Source organism: Pithys albifrons, chromosome 16, assembly GCF_047495875.1.
Source record: "Pithys albifrons albifrons isolate INPA30051 chromosome 16, PitAlb_v1, whole genome shotgun sequence".
NCBI classification, from domain to species: Eukaryota; Metazoa; Chordata; class Aves; order Passeriformes; family Thamnophilidae; genus Pithys; species Pithys albifrons.
The window spans coordinates 3,244,895-3,257,391 of NC_092473.1; the positions used below are offsets into that span (position 1 = coordinate 3,244,895).

Genomic DNA, 12,497 nt, shown 5'->3' on the forward strand with positions numbered 1-12,497 from the left:
GATTCAAAGTCAAAGATCTGAGAATAAATCAAATTTATCTGACAACGCAGACTCAGACGCACAGCATGTTACAATACCTGTATTTATACAGCTTGGGTCCCTTAGAGTTGCTTCTGTTCCCCAAGAAAAGCATTCCAGTGTTCACTGTAACTGTGTGGGGATGCTGCAGGATGTGTCACCTCCAGCCTGACAGCTGCTCCAAACACATGGGAGCACGAAAATATTGTCATTGGCTTGGCAGCTGCCTGGGTTGCTCCTTTCCCCTTCAGCTAAGCATCCTTGCAACTTCAGAAGGGGTCAGTATGGACCAGGGAGGGTCTCCTTTATGCTGCACAGATGGTTGGAGTTGAAGCTGGAGCTGGAGAAGCTGAAGCTTCCTCCACTTCCACGGGCAGTGCTGTAGGTGGATCACCATGAGCTGCAGCCATGCAGGCAGAAGATCCAGGTGGTGATCTCTGCATCCTCCTGTGGTGGCTACAAAGAGTCACAGGATGTAGAAAGACCCATGTGAGGTTCTGTCTGTGCTGAAACCTGAGGGACTGTGGCCATGCTGGGGCCAGGGTTTCTGTCTGACTTGGTGACACACTTCACTCTGGACACAGTGGCCATGTGATGGTTGGGGCTCACCACTTGTGCTTCTCACTCTGTGGTCCATCAAACCACAGCCCTTCATCAGGAAGTCAGAAAAGAGAGGAAGATTCTGTTCTGCAGAGTGTATTTCCTATGGTGTTTCAAACAGGCATGGAGGGAAGTCAGGACTATATCCTGAAAGTATCCCTCTTTGAGGCAATGACCTGGAAAAATAAATAATGGTGGCCTGTCCAAATTGAATTTATGGAGCTTTAACTATGCTGACCCATGAATTTTGATAAATATACTTCTACTATTAATAAAGGCACTCAGCTGCTCAGCCACTGAGGGAGGTATAAAAGCTTTCTGGATGAGCAGCTGCAATGCACATTTTGCTGTATTGCTTTCCATAAATCCATAGCTGGGATCCTCTTGGCCATGTACAAAGGTCTCTGGAGAGCACAGAGCTGGCACAGTCTGCTCCCCTGTCTCTGTTTGATCCCAGTACAAGGGGTGAAAATGTGGTGCTGGCTGGAAACCCCATGTTTTAACTACCTCCAGGTAGATCCTCGTTGAGTTGTGTCCACCAATCAGTTAATTTCTGACTTGAATTCATCATGACAGGGGATCTGGGAAAGAAGAGAATAACAAATAATTGTGTCCCAGGAATATGAACCAAAAATCTGTTGGAATTGCACGCTTTAGCTTTTGACAGAAAAGTCAGATGGTGCTCCATCACTGCAGAAGTCTGGTGAAAGGATATTTGATGTAGTCCATGGAGCTTTGATATGTGCAGCTCTCAGTGTTACAAACAGAAAAATAGAAGGTCAGTTCCTTCAATGAGAATAAAGAAGGTCACACAGATAGGGAAATACAGAATCATAGAATCATAGAATCAATTGGGTTGGAAAAGACCACCGAGATCATCAAGTCCAACCCTTGGTCCAACTCCAGTCCCTTTACCAGATCATGGCACTCAGTGCCACGGCCAAGCTCAGTTGAAAAACCTCCAGGGATGGGGAATCCACCCCCTCTCTGGGCAGCCCATTCCAATCCCTGAGCACTCTCTCTGCAAAGAAGTTTTTTCTGATCTCCAACTTCAATTTCCCCTGGCAGAGCTTGAGCCCATCGTGCCCCCTTGTCCTATTGCTGAGTGCCTGGGAGAAGAGACCAACCCCCACCTGGCCAGAACTTCCCTTCAGGGAGTTATAGACAGTGATGAGGTCTAAAACACAGGAGTCTGAACTGAAACTGGCTATTACAGCTCAGGAAAAAGATGCTGGAGTCCTCACTGACAGTTCACCAAAATTTTAGCCTTGATGTGCAGCAAAAAAAAAAACAACCCAAAAATGTGGTGATGTCATCAGGAAGGGTTTGAGCTCACAGAACAAGACAGAGGGCATCTCTTGGCCTGCCATGTTACAGCCTGGTGCACACACAGCTGTGCAGTTCTGGCCTCGGATAGTTTGGGCTGGAAGGAACTGTAAAGGTCTTCTAGTCCATCCCCTCTGCCATGGGCAGGGACACTTTCCACTAGACCAGGTTGTTCAGAGCCACATCCAGCCCAGTCTTGAAAGTTTCCAGGGTTGGGGCAGCCATAACCTCTATGAGTAACGGTATAAAAACCTTCTTCCTTACATCTAACCTAAATCAAACCTCCTTCAGTGTAAAACCATCACCCCTTATCCTGTTGCAACAGGACATCAAGGATGTAAGAGCATAATGAGCTTAGAGCCTGAGCAAAGCAACTGAGGTGATCAAGGGGATGTGGCAGCCACAGTGAGAGGGGGTCCTAGGAAAGCTGGGATTTTCCCTGGGGAAAGGTGAGCAAAAAGGGCCAGCTCTACACAGTCATGAAGTCAGCATGCACCTGGTGCACATCAGGTGCTGCATGACTAACAGAGGCCACTGCTCACTCTGGTGGATTGGTACAATACGGATAAAAAGGACTTTAGATGGGGGCAGGTGGGAGAATGAACTTCTGGAACTCACTGCCACAGGAGGCTGTGGAAACAAATAGGCTCAGCAGGTTTATAAAAGGTATAGCAAATTCATGAGCAGCAGCAGGTCAACTGACAGATGCTGAAGGCAACAGGCAGGAATGTTGGCTGGAATTGCTGTTACTGCTGGTGTGGGAGCTTGAGGAGCACAACCAAAGCTGGCTTGGGGCCTGTGCACTCCCCAGATGGCATCTCCTGTTGCTGAAAATGACACAAAAACAACACTGGGAGAGAGGAACCACTGATGTTACCAGCATTGCCTGTCATCTCATTTCCAGATTCAGATCATCCCAGGTGGTTGCTGAGCTGTAGGAAGAAGACAGGGCAACCAGCAGGAAGAAAATTTTTGCATTTCTATTCAATTTCCATATTTGTAGTGAAAATCTAATCAATGCTCATTTTCTTTCTTCTACCAGTTTTCCTTTTCCCGCTGACAAAACAGCCAGTGCAGGAGGTGGGAGGATTCTAAAAGGTTTGAATTACAGTTTATTTCGATCATTCCTTGTTTTCAGACTGCTTGCCTAAAAAAAATTCCCCTTTACCTCAAAAACTGATTGAAGCCACCTCCAAACAGCCAGTATGTGTGGGAAAAGGTGGAGGGGAATGGGAACATGGAAAATGAGACAACAGGGTCTCCTATCATTAGCAGGGTAAGAAGAGGAAACTTAGGAACTATAAACCAGACAACTTCAAGTCACAAAAACCCAGTGGGACATTTAATCAAAGAAAAAGATGAGTAATAACCGTGACCATCACCAAGGATGAATCATTTCAGATGAGTCTGTTTTCCTTCTGTGACGGATCCCAGTCCTTTGTTTAACATTATTATTCACTGTTATTTCACTGATAATTTGTAGTGGAGAATGTGCTTATCAAGTTCTCAGATGTTCCTGAGCTGCAAACAGCCCAAAGCACTGACTTCAAACTGATGCAAACGAATCGGGGTGATCAGTTCAGTAGGGAAATCCTGACATTTAGGGAAGAGTGACTGTCCAAACACATGGCAAACAAGCAGAAGGTCTATCAGCTGCACCCCTTGTGAGTTATTCTATTGCCATTTTGAATTTCAATATGGGGTGTATAAACAAGAACTGTTTGTAAAACACACAATGTTTTCCCTCCTCATTCCAGCAAGAGGACCTCTCAACTGGTTGCCTAAGATCAGCTTCCTCAAACTCATTTCCTGTTGTAATTTTAGCTCATCTTTTAATGAAAATGAGCTCCCTGAGATGCCACTTGCCTTGGTGACATCATATAACAAAACACTGTGCTGTTCTGGGGGTGTCTTTGGACCACAGGTGCTTTGTCCACCATGAGTAAATACTGATGAGAGCCAAGAAAGGCCTCCAGAGAGTGGAGACATCAGAACAGGCTTTTGTCTCACTTGGAGATGTTCATCTTCCTTCTTGCCCTGCAGCTGCCTGGTGTGGCTCTGCCTCCTGAGTGCTGCCATGGCTTGGACCAGGGGGCTCTGTGCCACCCAGGGGCTGTTTGGGGCTACTGCTGCTGTGGCAATGCAGAGGTTGCCTTCACATGTCCCATCAGCACTGGAGCTGCAGCAATGCCAGCTGCAAAACCACCCTGGGCCAGCACTGGGGCAAATATTTCATAGAATCATAGAATCAATTGGGTTGGAAAAGGCCTCTGAGATCATCAAATCCAACCCTTGGTCCAACTCCAGTCCATTTACCAGATCATGGCACTCAGTGCCACGGACAAGCTCACTTGAAAAACCTCCAGGAATGGGGAATCCACCCCCTCTCTGGGCAGCCCATTCCAATGCCTGAGCACTCTCTCTGCAAAGAAGTTTTTTCTGATCTCCAACTTCAATTTCCCCTGGCAGAGCTTGAGCCCATCGTGCCCCCTTGTCCTATTGCTGAGTGCCTGGGAGAATAGACCAACCCCCACCTGGCCAGAACTTCCCTTCAGGCAGTTCCAGACAGTGCTGAGGTCACCTCTGAGCCTCCTCTTCTCCAGGCTGAACACCCCCAGCTCCCTCAGCCTCTCCCCACAGCACTTGTGCTCCAGTCCCTTCTCCAGCCTCGTTGCTCTTCTCTGGTCCCGCTCCAGCCCCTCAATCTCTTTCCTCAACTGAGGGGCCCAGAACTGAACACAACACTCAAGGTGTGGCCCCCCCAAGGCAGAGTCCAGGGGAAGGGTCACTGCCCAGGGCCTGCCAGCCTCCCCTGCTCCAGAGCACAGCTGCCTGCAGGTCCTGAGGCAGGAGGGCAGGGACACCAGCTCAGGCAGAGCCCAGCAGCAGCCAGTGTGTCTGTCCCGTGGGGCTGCCTGTGCCCTGGGGCACACAAAGCCATGGCCACCAAGGGATGCCCAGTGACAGGAGCCAGGAGGCACAGGGTGCTCAGTTGCTGGGGCACTCAGCACTGGACATGGGTTTCTGGGGAGGGTCCTGCACCCCTCTCAACTCGCACCAGTGTTCCCAGTGCACTCAGGACCTAGGGCTGGCTGGAAGCCCATCCCAGCAGACCTGCCTCTCCCTGCTTCAGCCCTGTGGGCGGGACCAAGGCTTGGCCCTCGCACCCTCTGCCTGGCCCCGATAAAGCACCACAGCTTGAGGTCCCCACCTGGTGGCAGCAGGGACAAATGGCTTGGACAACACGAGCTCAGGGGTTCTTTGACCAGGCAGAACCCTGGGAAAGTGCTGCAGAGCCAGAGCACTGCTCACTGCCACCCGATGTGTCCTGCCTGAGGACACAGTATGGCTTGGGAACACTTGGAAGTGAAACCCAAGCTGGGGACAAGTGCCACCCTCCATGTCCCTACTGTTGCTCTTACAGTCTGCCTCGTGCCCCCACCAATCTCAGGACCATGAGGGTTTGGAGGAGCCCAAGTCTGTGCTGGATTTGATGCTGGCTCTTCCTGGTGCTTTACACACCAGCCCACAGTACCTTGCACACTGTGCCCTGAGCCCTACCATACCCCTGGTCTCTCCAAGATCCCCAAGGAGCAGAGGCTCCCTGTGGAACACAGTTGTGCCCACAGCTCTGTCTGGGTAATGTTGGCTGGAAAAGTGGAACCTGCTCAACAGCTGCTCCATACAAAGGTAGATCAGGCTGGCCACTGATGCCCTGACCAGCTCTCTCCTCCCTTCCTAACTGTGCCTAGGGTGCCACAATGTCTATGGTGCTTTGCAGGAGAAATCCCAAGTGCTGGAGGGTTTCCCTCTCTCTTTGAAGTCCTTGGAGTGTCTCCTGTCTCTGTGCATTCACTGACAGTGACTGGAGGACATGGGGCTGGGGCAAATGTCCATCCTGGCAAGTGCCAGTGGTCAAAGGGGTCATGGCAATCTTGGCTGGACTCGGTGAACCACACAGGGGCTTTCTGGAACCTTTCCCCACCCTAACCAAGCACCTCCCAGCTTTGGCAGGGGCAGGGCAGCCTTACTCAGCACCTGGCAGGTGGTAGCCCCCCAGGACTATCTGCTGCCCCATCTCCCACCACACCCACAGCTGGAGGAGAGCCCATGCTCTGTTATCAGCCCCCCACAGCTACTCTGCTGTGGGCTGCGATAAGGGCTGGGGGCTGTGCAGGCACCAGCACCACAGCACCCAGCACCACTCCACTGCCCGGGCTCCCTTCCCTGCCCTGACACCCCTCACACTGCTGGATGTGGAGCTGAGCCCCATCTGCTCCCCTTGCAGTTCCCCAGGACCCCTCCAAAGTGATATCCCAGCAACACAGTGTTAAGTAGAGACAGAAGAAATTCTACACCTCTGCACAGGTCTCTCTGTGCTGGGGGTGCACAGAGAAATGTCCTGGTGCTGGGAGGTCCTGGGGTGCTCTCACTGTGTCCCCACACAGAGGGGCACAAGCACCAGGACCCCCTGTAGCCCACTGTCTCCCACAAGCATTTCCAGGAGAAGATGCTGTCTGACAATTTGTCCTGAACAAGGGGTGCATGGGGCTGGTTTTCCAAGAGAAGATCCTGCTGTGGAGCTCTGGTAGGACAGCCTGGGGCTGCAGGGAACCTCCAATCCTCTGTGAGTCTTTTGCCTCCACAGGTGCCTGGAAATGCTCTGCCTGCTCCCAAAGCCCCATGGCTGGCAGAGCAGTGTCTCCCTGTCAGGTAGCACCCTCTAAACACCGCTGCCTCCCCTCAGGGACAGCAAAACCAGTGCCCATTTCCTCCATGTGCCCACCTGGTGGAGACCCCTAGTACAGATCCCTCCTGCTCCCTCCCGGCAGGCAGCAAACAGAGCAGGACGCCAGAGCTGGAGCACAAATGCAACAGATTTTATTTCAGAACATTTGACTGCTCGCTGTTGGAGGGCTGGTGGTGTGTTGGGTCCAGCTCTAGCCACAGTACACGTCTTAACGGTACTTGGCAGTCAGCACGTTGCCCACGGCGCAAAGGAACTTGTCCAGGGAAGCATGGACCTCTGGGGTGAGGACACCAGGGTTGTGGCTGGCCACTGTCACCAGGAAGCAGTGGCCCAGCAGCTGAAAGGCAAAAGGAGATGGTGAGCAAGGGGGTGGCCAAGGGGTGCAGGAGGGGAGTGGTGCTGGTCACCCCTTCCCAGACACTCACTTTGAAGTTGACAGGGTCCACCCGGAGTTTTTGGGCATGGAGATCGCTGAGCTTGGAAAGGGCGCCGCTGATATCATCGATGTGGTTGGCAGCTTCCACCAGCGCAGCGGCCACCTTCTTGCCGTGCCCCTTGACCTGAGCAGAGCCCTTTCCCAGGTCGAAGTGGGGAAAGTAGGTCTTGGTTGGGGGAAAGGCGGCGAACATCCTGGGGAGCAGATGGGTACAGGGTGAGGTAAGATGGGGACAGGGTTACAGAGACAGCTGCGGATGAGGAGAGGATGGCAACAGATGGGACGGAGTCGGGCATGGAGACGAGAGAGGGTGACGCCGGGGATGGACACGTACCTCTCTAGGGCCTCGGCGCCATAGTCCTCGGCTTGGCCGCCGATTTTGGAGAAGACGCCCTTGACGTTGGTCTTGTCAGCAGCGGACAGCACCATGATGCCACCTTCTCCCTGCGAGCCCACAGCACGGGTGTCCCCGCTAGCCGCCGCCGCCCTTATATGCGGTGCCGGGGCCCCGCCCGCGCCCGGCCCGCCCCGCTCCGGCCCCGGCCCCGGCCCGAAGGAGCTGGACCCCGGCCAGGAGCGGCCGCCGCCCGCCAGCGGCCCCGGCCCCGACACTGGCCCCGGCCCCGGCCCCGGCCCCGGCGGGGGCTGTCGGGGGTGTCTGTGTCCCGGCACCGCCGGGGGTCGCGTCAGCGGTAGGGTCAGTGCTTGTTCAGCTCAGGGGGTGGTTCGCCCCTCTGGCACAAGCTGACAGCAGGGTTAGGCTTAGGGTTAGGCTTAGCATGAAGTTTAGGTTCAGGCGTCATGTCTGGGCTGGCATGGGCTGAGGTTAAGGTCTGCGCTGGCACAGGCAGAGCCCCCCCAGCGCGGAGTGGGGCACTGGCTCAGGTGCCCCGGGCACAGCCTGGATGGGTTCTGGACAGTGGTGGGGACAAGAGCGTGTGGGAGTCTGTGTCCCACAGACTGAGCCCAACACCCTCACTACCCATACACAGCCCCGTGGGCCCCTGCACGTACAGACTGACCCATCCAGCAGAGCCTTCACACACATGAGTTCCCCCAGTACGTGCACTGCCCCTGCACATCCGTGCACACACGTGTGCTGTCCCTGTGCACACCCCTTGCCATCCAGCACAGCCCCTGTGCACACAGCTGCCCTGCTGCACCCCCTGCTCTCGTTCCCTCAGTGCACCCTGGACCACCGCACCCCGCAGTGTGCCCTGTCCAGCCCCTGCTCCTCGAACCAGCCACATCCCTGCGGACACAGAGCCTGGAGCTCCCCTGCTCCAGACTTCTCTCCCGCACACGGTCCGTGCTGGCGCCGGGGCTGGGGGGACTGGGCGACCCCGACTCCTGGGAGAGGAGGACGCTTGGCAGAGCCCGCAGAGATCAGCACTGTTGCAAGAGCTGCGGGAAGGAAAATACTCTGGGCCACGGTGGTTTATGGCAACCCCCGTGTGCCTCAAGTGATGAAGGTGGGCATGGAAACAAGGGTAAGGTAGATGAGGATGGAGAGGAAGATGAGGAGGGTGAGGGGGCTTGTGGAGCTGGCACAGTCCAGCAGGGGACAGTTCACACCCTTGTTTCCTCCATGATCGACGGTTCTTATCGTTTGTGTTTGGGGGAGATTAGCTCGGTCTGGCACCACTTCAGAGTCGGGAGGGAAGGGGGAGGGCCGGGGGAGACTGATCTGGAAAACAGCGGCGGGGCAGCGTGTCTGCTGCATGTCTGTGCTGCGGAGGGGCAGCTACCAAGGCAGATCCCTTCACACTGGGGGCACAAGGATAAATGGGTGTAAATGCACATGAGCACACTGGGATGTAAACTGGGATGTGTCTGAGGACGGAGAAGGGGCTGGCGTGACCGGGCACTGTCAGTCCTGTTTGTGTGCAGGCAGGGTCCCTGCAGCCCCCATACCTACCTTCTACCTGCACTCGGACACCTCAGGCACCCCTCTCCTGCAGGACCTCATCTCCTCCCTCTGGTGTCACAGTGCAGAGCAAACCCAAGCCTAGTTTAGTATCCCACAACCCACGGACTGTGACCCATGATTTTTTTTTTAAGTTGAGGTTCCCAAGCCCTGAAACCAATGTCTCTGTGCTGGATGCAGCACTGCCCACCCCACTCCCAGCCTGCCCATGTCCCAGGGGAAGTGCAGACACCTGGGACAGGTGTGGGGGCTTTTCCCTGGCAGTCAGCTGGGATTTGTGGCTCAGGGGCTTGAGTCCAAGAACAGTCTTTGTGCTTAACGGTCTGTGGTGGATTTTTTTCACTCCATGAATTCTCTGATTGCTTTTGGAGCTCATGCAAGCACTTAGCTCCCACAGCAACCCTAAAAAAGTCCTAAACAGCCATCCTGATAGATGGAGACAGGCAGGATTTAATCCATTCCCAACCTCCCTTCCCGAGAATCCTTTAAAAGGATGCAAGGATCACATTTGCCTTGGCACAGCCTTTCCCCTGCTCCCTGGAGGGACGCAGGCATAACCAGGTGCCAGGCTGAGCTCCATTCCAGGGGTCTTGCTATCAGCTGCATCCCATGTTGGAGAGGGGTGGAAGCAGGCAGAAACCTGGGGGACACCCAGGGAGCCCATGGTTGGTGCTGCCCTTCCTGAACCACATCTGGCCTCACCCTCTCTCTGGCAGGAGCACTGCCACTCTCCAGTCCACCCCAGCCCTCAGCCCAGGAACAGACAACATAGTGCTGTGGCAGAAGGGTCTTTATTGATGGCACATGGGCACAAGTGGCAGCTCATCTGTACTTCTCAGCCAGCACGGCAGCCACGGCCGACATGAACTTGTCAACAGCAGCGTGCATCTCAGGGGTGTAGTCCTTCCCCAGGTGCACAGCCAGCACCACCTGGAAGCACTGTGCCAGAAGCTGCAAGGTGAAACAGGGCTTAGCACCTGCTACAGCCCCTGTGGCCCCATCCCACTCCCTATCCCTTGTCCCCTGTCTCCCATTCTCATCCCTGTCTCCCATCCCCTGGCCCCCAGTCCCTGGGCCCCCATCCCCTGTCCCCCATACCGATCCCTGTCTCCCAACCCCTGTCCCCCATACTGATCCCTGTCTTCCATTCCCTGTCCCCCATACTGATCCCTATTCCTAGTTCCCTGTTCCTCATCCCCCATCCCAATCCCTGTCCCCCATCCCCTATCCCCCATCCTCCATCCTCCATCCCCTGTCCCCCACTGGCCATCCTCCATCCCTGTCCCTATTCCCTGTCCCCCATCTCCCATCCCCCATCCCAATCCCCATCCCCCCTCCCCATCCCCCTGTCCCCCGCCTGCCTTGAAGTTGACAGGGTCGACACGCAGGTTGTAGGCGTGCAGGTTGCTGAGCTCAGACAGAGCCTGGCTGAGGTTGTCCAGGTTCTTCACGGCAGTGCCCAAGGCAGCCACCACCTTCTTGCCATGGCCACGGATCTGGTCAGAGCCATGGTGCAGGTCGAAGTGGGGGAAGTAGGTCTTGGTCTGGGGGTAGGTAGCGAACATCCTGGGGGAGTAGGACAGTCAGTGGTGCTCATCTCAGCTGGACCCACCACACTGACCCTTCTGTGGGTTCCCACCCGCTCATCCCCCTTGCCCATGGGGTCCCCAGGTCTGCACCTCTCCAGGGTCTCGGCTCCAGCTTCCTCCTGGCAGCCGCCTATCTTCTCCCAGACCTTCTGGACCAGCTTCTTGTCCTCGGCGGTCAGCATGGTGGCGGCTGGCAGGGTAGGCAGGGGTTGGTGGCGGCAGCACCCGCAGGGACGCCCTCTTATAGCTGCCAGCACCTCCACCCGACCTTATCTTATCTCCCCGAGGGGCGAGGGGACAGCCAGCCCAGGGAAGGGCTGTGGCCCTGCCTCGGGGGGCCCTGGCTGCCACTGCGGGGCTCAGCCCTAAGGAGGCCCCTGGGGGGTTGAGCTACCCTGCCCTGCCCCACTGCACCAGCCCCACATCAGGCTGGGGGCTGCCTCACGGTCAGCAGCAGCCCCAGCAATGGCCTGTGGGGGTCACAGTTTTGTGCACCCTGGCTGGAATGTCCTCAAGCCTCCTGTTGTAATCCACCACCAGACCCTGGATGGGCCAGGGTTCTCCCTGACTCTGTGGGTGTTGGAGTGGGTCCCACAAGTGTCCCTGGTCCTCATGTCCTCCAGATTCTGGCACATCCAGCCCTTCTCTGCCCCAGGTACCCCATGGGCTCTGAACAGGAGCCATGGACAATCTCTCCTGGGTCATGCTGGGGGTCTGCCATGAGAAACACAACCCCTCCAGCAGCCTGGAGAAACCTGGGCAGGGAAAAACCTCCTTTTTGAGTACACAGTCTTCCCAACGTCTGTCCTGTGATACTTTCAGGCCTGGGTTCCTTTCCTTCTTCCCACCATGATGTGTGCTCTTGCCTCTCCCCATAAACACTGGGACAACCATAGAATTATAGAATAATAAAATCTTTAAGGCTGTAAAAAGCCCTCTAAGATTATTGAGTCCAACTATTAACCCAGCACTGCCAAGGCCAACATTAACCACGTTCCCAGGTGCCACACCTACAAACCTTCTAAAGCCCTGCAGGGATGGTGATTCCACCACTGCCCTGGGCAGTCTGTGCCAGGCCTTGACAACCCTTTCCATGAAGTGATTTTTCCTAATATCCAACCTAACCCCCACCCGGTGGAACTTGAGCCTGTTTCTTCTGGCTGTCACATGCCTCTCTCAGCCTCTGTGCACAGAGACACGTCAGATGCTGACCTACCACCTAAGTCATGGATTTAAACCTTCAGATTAGCCAAGACCCACAGATGCACCATGTTTTAAAAGCTACTGTGGTACACTTGGTGACATGTTTAGAGCCTTTTGGTGGCCTGAGAACTTCTGCACCACCTTTTCCCCCCTTGCCCAAACAGAGTCCCTAAATTCCATGAATGAGACAAGAATCACTGCTTGCAGTGCCAGCTCAGGCTGTCTATCAGAGCTTAAGGCTTTGCACCCACCCCTTTATGTCAGAAGTCCTCTGAGACAAGAGCTTACATGGTGCTGTGCTTTACATTTTAGGCTGAACTGACCCTGGTAACACGCTGATGCTCCAGATTTTTCTGAGCAGCCTTTGCACAGCACCAAGGCTGTCTCTGCTTCTCACTGTGCCCCCACCCAGGGAATAGATTTTAGGGTACTGGGAGGGGACACAACCAGATGAGCCCAACTCATTGCATAACATATAACTCCTTGCTCAGCAATAAAAGGGAAAGGAGGGGGTGTGAGGGAGTTCTAGGGGGGTAACCATCATTTTTGCTCAGCAATAAAAGGGAAAGAGGGGATGTGAGGGAGTTCTAGGGGAGTAACCATCATTTTTGCTCATGAACTGGCTGGACATTGGTTTACACACAGGAC

The 12,497-nt window shown here is 54.8% G+C and overlaps 2 protein-coding genes across 2 annotated transcripts; both read right to left on the reverse strand.

Annotated features, from left to right (window-relative positions):
• Positions 1–6,803: 6,803 nt before the first annotated feature.
• Positions 6,804–7,604, reverse strand: LOC139679315 (hemoglobin subunit alpha-A). The gene is made up of 3 exons (XM_071570969.1): positions 7,465–7,604; positions 7,120–7,324; positions 6,804–7,031 (listed from the first exon to the last, which is right to left on the reverse strand). Exons 1-3 carry the CDS (start codon positions 7,557–7,559, stop codon positions 6,903–6,905), a joined length of 429 nt encoding a protein of 142 aa, XP_071427070.1. The 5' UTR covers positions 7,560–7,604; the 3' UTR covers positions 6,804–6,902.
• A 2,225-nt stretch (positions 7,605–9,829) lies between these two features.
• LOC139679340 (hemoglobin subunit alpha-D) lies at positions 9,830–10,875 on the reverse strand. Its single transcript, XM_071571009.1, has 3 exons — positions 10,737–10,875; positions 10,426–10,623; positions 9,830–10,015 (listed from the first exon to the last, which is right to left on the reverse strand). Exons 1-3 carry the CDS (start codon positions 10,826–10,828, stop codon positions 9,880–9,882), a joined length of 426 nt encoding a protein of 141 aa, XP_071427110.1. The 5' UTR covers positions 10,829–10,875; the 3' UTR covers positions 9,830–9,879.
• Between the last annotated feature and the right edge of the window lie 1,622 nt (positions 10,876–12,497).

Bases quoted from the DNA above. Each gene is read 5' to 3' on its own strand.
- LOC139679315 (XM_071570969.1), bottom strand. From the start codon at position 7,559: ATGGTGCTGTCCGCTGCTGACAAGACCAACGTCAAGGGCGTCTTCTCC. The intron at 7,325-7,464 runs GTACGTGTCCAT...TCTGCTCCCCAG, and splicing joins GGCGCCGAGGCCCTAGAGAG to GATGTTCGCCGCCTTTCCCC. The intron at 7,032-7,119 runs GTGAGTGTCTGG...TTTGCCTTTCAG, and splicing joins TGGACCCTGTCAACTTCAAA to CTGCTGGGCCACTGCTTCCT.
- LOC139679340 (XM_071571009.1), bottom strand. From the start codon at position 10,828: ATGCTGACCGCCGAGGACAAGAAGCTGGTCCAGAAGGTCTGGGAGAAG. The intron at 10,624-10,736 runs GTGCAGACCTGG...CTACTCCCCCAG, and splicing joins GGAGCCGAGACCCTGGAGAG to GATGTTCGCTACCTACCCCC. The intron at 10,016-10,425 runs CTTCAAGGCAGG...GCCCTGTTTCAC, and splicing joins CTGCGTGTCGACCCTGTCAA to CTTGCAGCTTCTGGCACAGT.